Source organism: Mchenga conophoros, linkage group LG7, assembly GCF_057382185.1.
Source record: "Mchenga conophoros isolate Kocher_MC1m ecotype Shallow Benthic linkage group LG7, M_conophoros_male_GT1.1, whole genome shotgun sequence".
In the NCBI taxonomy this organism is placed as follows: Eukaryota; Metazoa; Chordata; class Actinopteri; order Cichliformes; family Cichlidae; genus Mchenga; species Mchenga conophoros.
The window spans coordinates 4,282,415-4,295,223 of record NC_140532.1 but is presented as its reverse complement, the minus strand read 5'-3'; the positions used below and the strand labels follow the sequence as shown (position 1 = coordinate 4,295,223).

Here is a 12,809-nt window from a genome sequence, read left to right as displayed (position 1 = left end):
GATTAGCAGGATAAAATTTATGCAATATTTTAAATGAGACTTCCTTCACTTTATTCGTTACCAGATACTTGTTAGGAATTGACCATACTCTTTTCCAGTTAATGTCACTGACAAAGAAATTCCAATAAGAGACCACATGTGGAATAGTTAGAGATTCTGTCTGGAACAAAGCACGGATATTCTTATTACTTTTACTGTGGTTTGTTAGACAGATTCTTCCTATGTGTGAATCTAAAGGGTTGGGGAGAGAAACAGATGATATGGAAGGTTGAATACCTTTAAAAAGCATTATAATACCCGTAGGTATTGCATCAAATAATATGGCATATTCTTTGGGTGTGGCTGGAAATTTATAGGTGTTTAAGAATTCTGAGTAGGACATGAGCTGCCCATTAGGATTAAACAGCTGATTCACTAAAACAATCAGTTTCTCAACCCACCTAGAAAAAAATAATGATTTATTTTTATACACTATGTTCCTATTATTCCAAATTGAATACGTATGGGGTGTAAAGTTGTGTTTATATATAAGGGACCAAGCTAATAGAACTTGTTTGTGAAACATCGAGAGCTTTTCTGGAAGCTTATCTATATTATAATCACAACCTAAGATAAAACTTAGACCACCAAACTTAGAGAAAATGTAGTGAGGAATAAAATTCCAAATGGATACCGGATTTTTAAGAAAATGTTTAGCCCAATTAATCTTAAATGTATTGTTTAGAGTAGTAAAATCCAAAACATTGAGACCACCGTGTTCATAGTCATTCATCAATACACTTTTTCTGATGTAATGTGTCCGGTTTTTCCAAAGGAAGTTGAAGAGCATTCGGTCAATATCCTTACAAGTTTTGCCGTCCACATGCAGAGAAATTGCTGCATAAGTCAGTCGAGACAGACCTTCTGCTTTTGAGAGCAATACCCTTCCTCTTAAACTTAAATCTCTCTGCAACCATTGATTTAATTTGGTTTGAGATTTTTTAATAATTGGGGGAAAATTTAGTAAAATTCTGTCTTTTGGATCTTTGCAGATAATCAGACCTAAATATGTTGCTTCATTTTTAACTGTTATATTACAAATACTCTGAACATTACACTCTTTGACAGGTAATAACTGACATTTATTTAAGTTTAGGACCAATCCAGACCCTTTTGAGAAATCCTCTATTACACGTAAAGCAATTGGCACTTGGCTGGCATTTTTAAGAAAAATTGTGGTATCATCTGCCAATTGACTGATGACAATCTCTGTCTGCTATGTTTATACCCTTCACAGGGCTATTCGAAATATGAGAGGCAAGAATTTGGGTGCAAAGTAAAAAAAGATAAGGGCTAATCGGGCAACCTTGGCGTACACCTCGATTAAGACTAAAACGAGAAGTAGTGCCATTTTTCATTCTAATAGAACTATTAGCATTGGAATACAGAGTTTTGATAGCTGCAGAAGATATCACCAAAACCAAATTTCTGAAGTGTAAGAAATATAAATTCATGCTCAATTGAGTCAAAGGCTTTATAGAAGTCCAGGAGAAGGATAAATGAGTCATCAGATATTAATGCTGAGTAGTCCAGAATATCCAAGACGAGTCTAATATTATTGGAGATGTGTCTGTTTGTCATAAAACCAGACTGTGTCTCGTCTACAATATCGTCCAAAATATATTTAATTCTTCTAGCTAGCAATAGAGCTAATATTTTATAATCATTATTTAGGAGGCTTATTGGTCTCCAGTTGTCTATAAAAAGTAGGTCCTTCTTAGGTTTGGGAATTAAAGTAATAAGTCCCTGAGTAAGGCTGGGAGGAAGAGTGCCCCTTTCAATACTTTCATTATAAACCTGCAACAAAAAGGGTGCCAGCTGACAAGAAAATGATTTATAGAATTCAGCCACCAGCCCATCTGTGCCCGGAGATTTGTTGTTTTTAAGAAATTCAATAGATGTCAATATCTCTTTTTCAGTAATTGGACTGTCACAAAAAAGCCTATCAGCACTTTTAATCATTTCAACATTGTTTACAGAGTCAATAAATTGGGTAGCGACCTTTGCGTTATAATTGGATTCATACAACTTTGAGTAGAAATTACAACAAAATTGAGAGATAATTTTTGCATCATCACTGACCGTACCATTTATATTCAATTTATGAATAGTATTGGTTTTAGATCTCTGTTTTTCTAAGCGGAAAAAATAAGCAGAATTCTGCTCTCCCTCCTCTATCCATCTTTTTCTTGAACGAACGAAAGCTCCTTCAGCTTTCTGGTGGTAAATCTCATCCAGTTTAGATTGAAAGGACCTAAGATGTAATCTATCCTCCTCCGAGACCTCGTCTGGTGGGAGTTGATATATTGCGGAAATTTGAACAATTAGATTTTCTTCTTCTGCTGCCCTTGACTTAGCTATTTTTGCCCCATACTGTCTCAACATTTTACTTGTCTCAAATTTAAAAATTTCCCAGTTTGTGCTATAGGAATTCACAATATTAGCCTTGTGTATAAAGTGCTTTAACAGTCGTGTAATTTCAGATTTTACAATTGTATGGCTCAGAAGCGAGCTATTTAATTTCCAATAGGAGGATCTATTAATTGCAATAGTAGGAAAGAGTTGCAGATTAATATATATTGCTCTATGATCCGTAAGTGGAGTTGTAAGGATATTGACCGTAACACTGTCCTTTGATAGACTACTTGATATTAACCAGAAATCAATACGTGATTTCCTTGAACCAGAACGGTTACTCCAGGTAAAAGATATATCATCAGGAAATTTGTCTCTCCAAATATCAGTTACATTAAATTTATCCATAAATGTTTCCAATCTCAAATTATTCCTAAAATGTTGTGCTGGTGGCCATCTGTCTATAGTGTCATTTAGTGAAACATTAAAATCTCCTCCAATTATTAAGTTTGAACTGGGATATTTAGAGAGCCAAAAACTAATCCTTGTATCTAAAGAGTCAATTAAATTATCATTTTCAGGTTTGGTATTATAGCCATATAAATTGACAATTATGAAAATGGAGTGATTGTGTTCTACTATCAGACAAATATAATGACCCAAAGAGTCACAATCTGAATGTAGAACAATACCTTCGAAGCTACCTTTGAGAGTTGTGACCCCAGCTGACCTCTCTGTGCCATGCGAATACCAAACATCGTTACCCCACTGAGACTTCCAGAAGTTCACATCAGCAGATACAGAATGGCTTTCTTGGAAAAAACAAAAATGACTTTTATATTTCTTAGCAAACAAAAATAAGGCTTTACGTTTACAGATCTGTCTCAACCCCCTGGCATTTAGGGAAACAATAGAAAATGACAATTAAGAAAACAAAAAATAAACAGCTAGAAATTTAAAGAACCAATATTGTGTGCTTAACAAAAAATAAACCTCACTAAGGGACCGAGCATTGCAAGGATGAAAATAACTCGGCAGAAATACACGAAATATTTTTTAGGATACAACTCAGGTGCTGAAACTTAAAGTGTCCTCACACTATAAATGAGGCATAGACTTAATGATCCAAAACGCCAGAAGGATCAATGAAAAACAGCCAACCAAGTCCAAGCAACTGTGCAACATTGTAGGGTCTTTTCCATTCCTTAGCTTCCCCCATATTCACCTCTCATTCTGAAGACGGGAAAACTTCTGTCCCATTAACAAAACCCCGGCATCCGACGTAATAGGCCTTTTTATTTTCTCTGCGAGCCTTCTCGATAATGGGCCACAACTTGCTCCGGCGCTCCCTCTCTTCTCTGGAAAGGTCCTCAGCAAACTTCAAGCCCCGGTTTTCCTTTAAGAATGGAGATGTCTTAGCTGCTTTCCACAGGCTATCTCTGGTTCTGCGGGAGATGAACTGGATGATAATAGGTCTGGGACTGGTGTTGTTTGGGCGTTTGGAGCCGACCCGATGTACGGTGTCAATGGTGTCATAAAGTTGGTTTTTACATTCAGGCAACGTAGCCTGACAAATCTCAACAGCAACCTTCCATGTATCCTCCTGTTGTTCTTCTTTGACACCAAACAGCCTGAGGTTCCACCGTCTGGAATATCGCTCGAGATCTGTGATTCTTTGCTGGTTTTTATCCATACGCTCTTCCTCTTTGGAGATTTTCTGCTCCAATGTGCCCACTCTGCATTTGACATCGTTTATCTCTTCGCATGCAAAGACCACAGTTTTTCTGATCCCGTCAATCTGTAGTGCAAGGTTATCCATTCTTTCGTTTATTAGTTTTGATAGAGTTTCAACAATATCCACGCTATCTCCCTTTGAATGCATCGCTTTCTTTGGCGCCGGAGACTGGCTGGGTGAGACGGGTAGAGATGGAAACTCGTCCATTACGTCCTCAGTTATTGGGAGAGGTAGTGAAAGAGCCGTATAGTCATGGCAGTTGTCAAGCAGTGGGTTCACCGACCCGGTTGTTTGGCTAGCATTAGCCTTTAGCAGTAGCTTCGTCTTGGAGCTAGACGAGGGTCTTTTATTGTCACGCTGTGACATTTTATCTCTTAATTGATCAAAATCAGTCCTTTTCTGGCTTAAATACCGTAAAAGCTTCTAAGGTCTGAGTTGACACAGTGTTGCTACCGTATTATAAGGTTACATTTGCTAAGCTCGGCAGTAAGCGTGTACTTACTCGGCCATCTTGGAACGACCTCCAGCGGCAGTGTTCTTCTGCAGATGTCAATAAACGGCTGTGCTCCCTGGCTAGCTCACGGGAAGCAAGACCAAACGACACCTCCGTCTCCTCCTTGTCTGAGCTCGCCACATTGGTGTCAGAAGTGGGATGATGGTGGCACCCCATGTTCTGACCCGAGTGACTTTTCCCCCGCCGGTCGTGACCGGCCGGTGCGCCAAAAGAAGGCACCTGGACATTTGCAGGACTTTGTGTGGGGCAATGGGGTCGTCGGGGACGACTGACCCCTTAGGTGGGAGGCTATGTAGCGGGTCAGGGCTGTTCGGGGTTCTGTTTGTACAGTTATGTTTTGTTTATGTTGCCATAGTGACGGGTGACGCCCTCTCGCTGCGACGGTGTGTCCTTCCGGGGTCAGAGGGCGCTCTGTGTGTTGTTGTTGCTGTGCGGTTGCCGCGCTGAGCAGTTAGCTAGCGGCATATGGAACGCCAGGACTGCCATAATGAATTAATTAAATACACCATTAAATAATTAATTAAATGTGGCAATAATTAATTAAAATTGGAATTAATTAATTAAATAAATAGTTATGACACATGTAATTAATTAATTATTGACACATTTAATTAATTATTTATGTATTTCACATTTTAATTAATTATTTATGTATTTCACATTTTAATTAATTATTGACACATTTAATTAATTATTTAATGATATATTTATTTATTTCATTTTGGCAGTCCTGGCGCCTGGCTCTCATCATGAAATAATTTCATCTGTCAGCCTCACCCATCAAACTCAGGGGGCGGGGTTAACGCTGATCGAGTCAAAACCATTGCTTTGGCCTGGTGGCCATTGTTTCTAGCACACAACAACCGGCATGTGGAAGCTAACAGAACTGAGCTTTGAAAAACCCTGTTTGTGTGTTACCAAAAACCGTTTTAATATTTTTTTAGCCGAGAATGTAGTGGTTTAATCTTCATGTGTCTGGTCGGTTTGTCAAGATACAGCCTCTTTGCAAAAGTGTTTCGATGATTTCGGAGATGTCTGCCCAGTCTCACGGCAAAGCGTGGGATAGACCCGCTCGCCTCGCAAGCAATCCCACCGACAAAGCGCAGGCCCCGGTACACAGCTGTAGTAACCCCCGCTGACTTCTTTTACTGAGGTTATATTTATCGGTGTTTTATTTCCTGATGTTCTTATGTGTCCTACGTGTTTCAGTCGCCAATTCTGAATTATAACTAACATTAAAAACATGTTTAAGGAGGCGAGAGAGCAAATAAATCTGTTTAACATCTGATCTTTGGGTTTTTGTTCAGTAATCAGCGTGACCTGTTTAAATGTTTGAAAAGGAAGATTAGATATAAAAAACGTCAAACATAGACTCAGTCTGCCTTCACATTTGATATGAGGCCAGCACGTATAGTGGCCTCAGCAGGCTATTACTGAAATACACGTGCTATATCATAAACTATGATATAAATAGGGAGGTCCTATTAACATGTTTAGTTTTAAAGGACACCTTCCTGCCTTTAGTCTCATTCATGAGCGGTATTAGTTTTCTTCTAACATCCAGAAGTCTGCACGATGTGTTTCATAGTTTGTAACAAGCCTTTGACAGGTAAACATAACATGACCGAAAAAGCAAAAAAAAAAAAAGAGAGAGAGAGAGTGTTGACATAAGAAGAGAAAATGCTCTCAATTATGGAGACAGGCAAATGGTTCATTTATGTTTGATGTGTGTTTATTCCTCCCTAAATACTGTCGGTGAAGTTTGCCATGCACGTCAGATTTTCCTGCGCATTTTTATACGTCTGCCAACAGAGAGAGAAAAAAATCACATTCTAACAGACAGCTGGTGCTTAGAATACAGTTGAATAACTATTAAAAAACAGATGATATTTAGATGATAGTTCAGTCTAACACATGTGCCAGTGAACCATTAAACGTCAGTGAAACTATGCAGTTATGAAACGTAACTTTAACCTCAGCCAAACCGATTTGCTCAGTTGTAAATAAAACAGCGAAGTAAACGTGACCCGACAGACAGAACCTGAGTGAATGAAGTCCAGCGTTTAACCACTGAGAGCTAAAACTCAGCTGAGGTTTCAAAGCTGTGTGCCGGTGATTGGACATCAGCCACTGATGAAGCTGTTCGCCTATAAAGTGCTCTGTAAGGAAACAAGCTCCAGCAGCTCTGCGCTCGGGGAAAACACTATATTTACTTATCTTGTGCAGAAAAATGCGCTGACATTGCTTTATATCGAGCACCAGCTGCCCAGTTAAACGGTGACTATCACCAGGTAACGTAGGCGTGTTTCTTGAATTAGCAGCAGGTGTTAAACAGCTGACAGATGAGGAGGATGCATGCAGGTAAACTGAGGGTCTGTTAAGCTGATCGCTGGTTTCGTGAGAAAAATGTCAGCTCATTCTTTATGTTACAGAAGCACAGAGACACAAGACCAGGCGGAAAGAGACGATCGTTCGGTGAAAATGAGAATCTGCGAATGCAACATGTGGAACACGGAGAGTGGAATATGTAAACAAACCGGTTAACGTACCCCCTCGGTGCACTCTGCATGCTAATTGTTAGCAGAGCTAGTGAAATCTCTGAAAACATCTGAGCACTTTTGCAAAAATGTTCTATGTTGACAACCTGACCAGACATACGTTGCGACATTCGCGGCTAAAACACTGTTAAAAGTGTAGCTGGTGACAGAAAAACGGGGTATTTTAAAACTACACCACCACCATTGCTGCCTGTGATTTGATCTGCATTCTGGGATACCTGGCTGCCCCAAGTCTACACAAGCAATCGATTATCTAGGATCGACCTGTTTTGACTTACTTTGCACGGCAACCAATCAAATGTTAGAGAAGCTGCATGGGCAGCGTTAACCCCGTCCCCTGAGTTTGATGGGTGAGGCTGACAGATAAAATTATTTCAAGATGAGAGCCAGGCGCCAGGACTGCCAAAATGAAATAAATAAATATATCATTAAATAATTAATTAAATGTGTCAATGATTAATTAAATGTGTCAATAATTAATTAAAATGTGAAATACATAAATAATTAATTAAATGTGTCAATAATTAATTAATTAAATGTGTCAATAATTAATTAATTAAATGTGTCAATAATTAATTAATTAAATGTGTCAATAATTAATTAATTAAATGTGTCAATAATTAATTAAAATGTGAAATACATAAATAATTAATTAAATGTGTCAATAATTAATTAATTAAATGTGTCAATAATTAATTAATTAAATGTGTCAATAATTAATTAAAATGTGAAATACATAAATAATTAATTAAATGTGTCAATAATTAATTAATTACATGTGTCATAACTATTTATTTAATTAATTAATTCCAATTTTAATTAATTATTGCCACATTTAATTAATTATTTAATGGTGTATTTAATTAATTCATTATGGCAGTCCTGGCGTTCCATAGCGGCAGTGTTCTTCTGCAGATGTCAATAAACGGCTGTGCTCCCTGGCTAGCTCACGGGAAGCAAGACCAAACGATACCTCCGTCTCCTCGTTGTCTGAGCTCGCCACAATATTAAACATATCAGGTCCCCATAAGGAGAATCCTGTGCTAACGGCTGTCTAAATGACTCGGGTAAAGTTTGTAGCATGCTTGTTGTTTTTGTCTGCTTCCACTTGTCTTTGCACTAGGATGATGTCGGCGTAAATGTGCAGTCATATTCGTTGTGTTCCCACTAGTGCTGTCAGCGTTAATCTCGTTGAAATGACGTTAACGCCACAACACGGCAAATCTCCGTTAACGAGCTACCCCTGCGTGGGGCTAGACAGCCAACACGTTAACGAGCTAACTGCGCTAACACACTAGTTCCCACCCATGTAATTGAGCATTGCGTGGCACATCCAACATACTGTTTTACTTTAGTCCATGACTCGCTTACCTTCAGGGTCATACGTCACATGAAAACCAAAATAATTCCAAACGCCAAATCTGAATGAGGGTGGGGGAGGTTCAATTTGCCATGTTGCAAGGAGAGCTTAACTTCTGTCTCGCTAGCTTGCCCTGCGCTCTTCCTTCTGACGATGCTGTCTGTGTTGAACACTCAGTGGATCTGCGCTCGACAGTGCAGCCTAGGCGGAGTAGTCGAACGCAGATTCACTGAGCGCTCAACACAGACAGCATCGTCAGAAGGAAAGTTGATAAAATAAATTACAAATTTTGTATTGTTCGATACATATGCGTACCGAACCGAAAGCACTGTATCGAACGGTTCAATATCGATACGAGTATCGTTGCACCCCTAAAAACTAGTACCGGTACCGAAAAAAAGAAGATTTATTCATAACACACATGAAAAGACCCAGGGAAACCGAGTTAACGATAAAAACGATAACAAAATAACGCTGAAAACCAATAAAAACCCTGAAAACCACACATTTCACACCTGAGCCTCAACTCTCGCGGCCCGGTACCAAACGACTCACGGACCGGTACCGGTCCGAGGCCCAGGGGTTGGGGACCGCTGCTTTAAACCATCCCAGTTTGACACAAAATGAAGCAGATGTTGAAGGTAACTCTGGTCTTCCTTTGTTACACTGTATCTTACCTGCTGAAACATGAATAAGTTGCCAAAGAAAGGCACTGGCTTTGGATGTTTGATGCCATATCGTGAGAGGACTGAGAAGGGACGGACTGAATACCTACAGGCAAAAGTGCAGAAATGTGATGATGTGTTGTGAATGAAAGGATTAAACATCAAGCTCATTAACTCTTAGATAGTTTTATTTTTATTTTTTTATCCTAATGATACTTTCTTTTTCCTTCACTGACATCTCATATTGAGAGTTCATGTGAACAGCGACCAAAATGTAAGTTCAATAATTAACTCCTTTTAAGTGCTTAGTTTGCCATGAAATAATGTGGGAACAGGCCTCCCCTGCCTATCAGTCAATTGTCCAATTACCTTTGAGTCTATGAAAATGGGTGACTGTGGATATACATAATATGTAACATATAGTATATATTGCTGTATTTTCACAGCAGAACAATATGTCACAAATAAACATACTAAGGTTTTATTTCCAGCTAAGTGTGGTGGAGTACAGAGAAAACTGACATAAAATGTGTCATTATCCAAAAACTGTCCGACTGTCCATCATAAATAAACAAATACTGAACATTTGTTCACTCACCAGTAAAGGAGACCGAGGAAAATGAGGAAGAGGCTGAGTGTCACAGATATTCTGCTGACCTCAATGTTGAACATGTTTAAAAAGTCACCTGCAGCCTGCATGTTGGAAAATCTTGTTTTCTATCCTCAGACTGAGATGAAAGTTCCTGCGCAGAAAAACAAGAAAAAGGGTTTAAGTTAACAAAAAGAACTAGATTGAATATAATGCACGTACAAAAACAGGAAGCCATAAAAATACTTGCAAAACAGGTCTTTAAAACAAAAGAATTATATACCCCCTTCATAAATCTTTTTGCCTACAGTGTATTTACCAACTGAAGTAAAGTTATAAGACATAAAAACAGACAGAAACGTCGGAAATCACCACAGCAGAGAAACCAGAAGTGTTATATAGCAAGGTAAAAGTCATTTTATATAAATACTTTAGATTAGTGATGTGACGTTCTGTATCGAGGCTTCAAAGCTTGTGTCGATTAATTGAGGGGGCGTTTCCGCGATGCGCGTATCGAGGCTTGCTTCATTTATGGGAGGAGCTGAAAATGATGACGTCCGAAGCCTCGCTGCCCGGCTGTACCACGTGACTGGTTCATGAAGCGGTTCGAACTTTGCCGCGAGATATGACAGCGATATAAACCCCTCAGACTTCATTCAAAATGTGGGTGTTTGATGGAGAGTTGCGGTTAGTGAGAGTTTGGAGACCGTTTGGAGGTTTATGAGAGTGAGGAGAGAAAGTCAGGAGAGAATGGAGCCAGCTAAGAAGAGGAGGATGTCCTCCCCTGTGTGGGAACATTTTGATTTTATTCCTCCCAACAAGGTATGTAAATTTCTACAGAAGATATATTTTCATAATACTGATGGTGCAATACAATTTATGTTAAGCTGTCTGTACTTTTGTACAAGGTGAAGTGTTTGCTATGTGCCAGGGAGCTGGGATATAACAACAACACCTCATCCATGCTTAGGCACTACAGAGCTTTGCATGAGAATAAGGGGAACACCGATTGTGCAGCAAGACCAGGTGAGCCATCAAATGCCATGATAATATAGCATGCAGTAATGTTACTAAATGATATAACAATATTATACAGCTGTAATAAGTTACGTGTGTGATATTTATATTTGTGCTTTGTCTTTATTGTCTTTCCTCAGGAGAACAATCTCCAATAGATGAAGACCTGGTTAGCATGGTGATTGAGGACTCACAGCCATTTAGCATTGTGGAGGACAAAGGATTTAAAAGATTTGTTAAACCATTAAATCCTAGCTATGTTCTCCCCACTAAAAACGTCATAAAAGCAGTGAAAATGTAGTTTTTACTGAATAAAATGTGAACAGGCAGGACTGAGGCCTCAGTCTGTAGCTGTCCATACCTCAACGTTACAAAAGCACAACCACTGTCCACACCCCAACCACACCTCACCTCACAGTAAATGATCATTTCCATTTTAAGCATTTCCAAATGATCATCTTCCATACTGCCAGTATAAATATACACAGTATACTGCCATCACTACAATATACTTTTAAAGTTATTTTATTGGTTTTTAAATGTCTTAATGGTCTTGGGCCTTCTTATCTCTCAGATTTGCTTTTACCATATGAACCCTCGCGGACCCTGAGGTCCTCTGGTACTGGCCTTTTGATTGTCCCTAAAGTCAGGACACATACTCACGGAGAGGCAGCTTTTCAGTGGTATGGTCCTCGTCTGTGGAACAACCTGCCGGAGGAGCTCAGGGCCGCAGAGAACGTACATGTTTTTAAGAACAGGCTCAAGACCCACCTTTTTAATTTAGCTTTTACTTAACGTTTATCTATTTTATGCTTATTTATTCTATTTATATTATTAATTGAGGTTTTAACTAATATTTATTGATTTTATTCTTATTCATTTTTTACCTTCTTACTCTATTTATATTTATATTGTATCCCATTCTTATTTATTTTTTTATTCTGTATATACTCTTATTAGGTCATATCTCCAGTGTTTCCTCGGAGGGCGCTCTCTGCACCGGGGCTGTGATCGACCGTGGCTGCTGGGGCTCTTCTCAGCCTGGCTGGGGGGCTTCTTTGCCTCCCTCCTGCTGTGTGCCCAGCCTGGAGGCTGCGGTCTGTGACCGGCTCCCGGTGCAGACGGCTCCCTGTGATAGTGTTTCCTCACCTGGCTCATGTGTGCCCAGCCCAATTTTACTCTTTAAGTAAGTGTGTGTGTGTGTGTGTGTGTGTGTGTGTGTGTGCGCGCGCGCGCGGGGGGGGGGGGGGGGTATCCATGATCGTTTATGTTAATGAAAGTGTGGGGAGTGAGTTGGAGGGCGGGGTAGGCTGCTTTTAACCACGTAAAGCACTTTGTGCTACATCTTTGTATGAAAAGTGCCTTATAAATAAAGTTTGATTGATTGATTGATACATGTTTTACACACTCCTTTTGTTGTTGACATTTACAGGCTGTGTGCAAAAGGCCACACTCTTCAAATTCATGCCAACTAATATTTTTACGTCCAGTACATGTCCTACTGGAGCAAATGAAGCTTCAAGACGCTTTGCGCTGGGGTGAACCAATTGGATGAAAAGCTTCAGTGCTTCATGAAGCTTCATGTGCCCATCACTAGTTTAGCTGGATCTGTAGGGACCACTAACCACTGAACAAGTGAAACCTAACCTACCCTTTTTCTCTCATTTACTAACGGTCCTTACCTGTGGCGCACAACTCATTTACTCATGTGATGCTAGGTTAGCTTGCTGATGAAATAAAGGTTTCCATCTAACTAATATCACTAACATGTTTCTATTACTTGTGTCTTTATAATATTAACACCGCAACATTCAGCATATGGGAAACACACACTCACCTCACCTTCTTCGTCCTTCGCCCAGGTTTTGTAAATATAATAGTCACGTCTTCCTCTTTTTGACAACAGCTCGTCACTCCACAGGAAGCTGCGTCGTCTACTGCCCCCATCTGCACCGGAGTGGAAAGGCTCTTCTTGCG

The 12,809-nt window shown here is 39.5% G+C and overlaps 1 protein-coding gene across 3 annotated transcripts in view; it reads right to left on the bottom strand.

Annotated features, from left to right (window-relative positions):
• The window catches only part of LOC146569367 (thromboxane-A synthase-like), a 24,909-nt gene extending 12,100 nt beyond the window's left edge, over positions 1–12,809 (bottom strand). For 2 of the 3 annotated variants that reach the window (XR_014893285.1, XM_085281617.1), the window contains exons 1-3: positions 12,670–12,809; positions 9,825–9,969; positions 9,239–9,332 (exon numbers count right to left, since the gene is read on the bottom strand). Coding sequence is in view for 2 of the 3 variants with exons in the window: in XM_085281617.1 (XP_085137743.1) it covers positions 9,239–9,332; positions 9,825–9,925 (195 nt within the window). In the remaining variant the exon portion in view is untranslated. The remainder of the gene's footprint in view (positions 1–9,238; positions 9,333–9,824; positions 9,970–12,669) is intronic. The other variant, XM_085281618.1, reaches the window with a different exon arrangement.